The sequence below is a fragment of the Lottia gigantea genome (assembly GCF_000327385.1).
Source record: "Lottia gigantea unplaced genomic scaffold LOTGIsca_93, whole genome shotgun sequence".
NCBI lineage: Eukaryota > Metazoa > Mollusca > Gastropoda > Lottiidae > Lottia > Lottia gigantea.
Window position 1 is genome coordinate 37,261 of NW_008711042.1, and position 1,358 is coordinate 38,618.

The 1,358-nt window shown below is 36.5% G+C and overlaps 1 protein-coding gene across 1 annotated transcript in view; it reads left to right on the forward strand.

Moving 5' to 3' along the window:
• Nucleotides 1–319: 319 nt before the first annotated feature.
• LOTGIDRAFT_170078 (hypothetical protein) overlaps nt 320–1,358 on the forward strand; it is a gene marked incomplete at both ends in the record, with an annotated part of 4,637 nt that continues 3,598 nt past the window's right edge. The window contains one exon of the mRNA XM_009068716.1: nt 320–341. Coding sequence (XP_009066964.1) covers nt 320–341 — 22 coding nt within the window. The remainder of the gene's footprint in view (nt 342–1,358) is intronic.

Below are 1,358 nucleotides of genomic sequence, written 5' to 3' on the forward strand. Positions count from 1 at the left end.
TGTGAGATATGTTGGTGCAAATGCATGTGTATAGCCTGGTATATATAGAAAATAATGAAAGTATCGAAACTAAAATTCGTCATTAGCATGATTGATTGTGAGCTCTGATGAATATACATATTTCATTTTGCTGTTTCTTGAAGATAGAACGATTTTATCGAAAGGTTCGTTAAGTATTGTGTTAGTGCCTGTTATCTACATAAACTTAAATCGCTTTAAATTGAGAGTATTCAAAGTGACAGATGCCAGATCAAGATTCAATAGGTGAGACTTTGTCACTTCATACATCAACATCAATTGAGAGTATTCAAAATGACAGATGCCAGATCAAGATTCAACAGGTGAGACTTTGACACTTTACTCATCAACACCCAATGGAACCAATCCAACTACTAACCACTACGACTACCAACAACTATTCATAGTTTGCGATATTCACTATATTTTGGCAACCCATTTAGAAAAAAGTCTAATTCTTAGTAGATCTTTGGGTGATAACAAACACTCACGCCAAGTTTCGTCAAAATCTGTCAATAATTGAACTTTCTAGAGCGTTTACAAGAACAAGGGCAATACCTTATACTTTAAAAATTCGATTTTTCTGATTTTCGATCGGGGTCATCCTTGGGTGGTAACAAACATTCACACCAAGCCGAGAGAAAATCAAATCTTACTTTGGAATATCAACTTGGAAAGAATGTGTTCTTATATTCTTCAAACGGGCGGCGGCATAGCGATGTTGTGTTTTGTTAACATAACCTCATTCTGTTCTACCGATCTGAATGGTCTTATTTCCACTCCCCCAAAACGAAGTGTAGTGGGCTTAGTTTGATACGGGTTAATAAGACGATGTCAAAACCCGTATTCGTGATACGATGACTGACACTGAGACACCTTTCTTCGCAGCTGGACGTAGACGTAGACGAAGACGAAGACGAAGACAGATACTTATGTTTCTTCTGGAGTTCCACAAGGATCGGTTCTTGGCCCCCTTCTATTCCTTATTTATATAAATGACATTGCAAATGCTATTCATTCTAATATTCAGCTATTTGCAGACGATACATCTCTATTCCTTGTAATTGAAAATCATGTTGCATGCAAGCAAATAATGGACAGACTTACACGTTATTGGTCAGTGGGCAGAAAACTTGAAGATAACATTTAATTCCTTAAAAACACAATCTATAACCTTCAGCAGGAAAAAAGTTCCATCCTCCTTTCAATTGCATTTTCAAAACTCATTTCTATCAGATGTAAAATCTCACAAACATCTTGGTTTATGTTTTGACTCCACAGATTACTGGTCCACACACATCAATTCCATGGTTAAGAAAATCGAAAGCAAGAGACTCTCA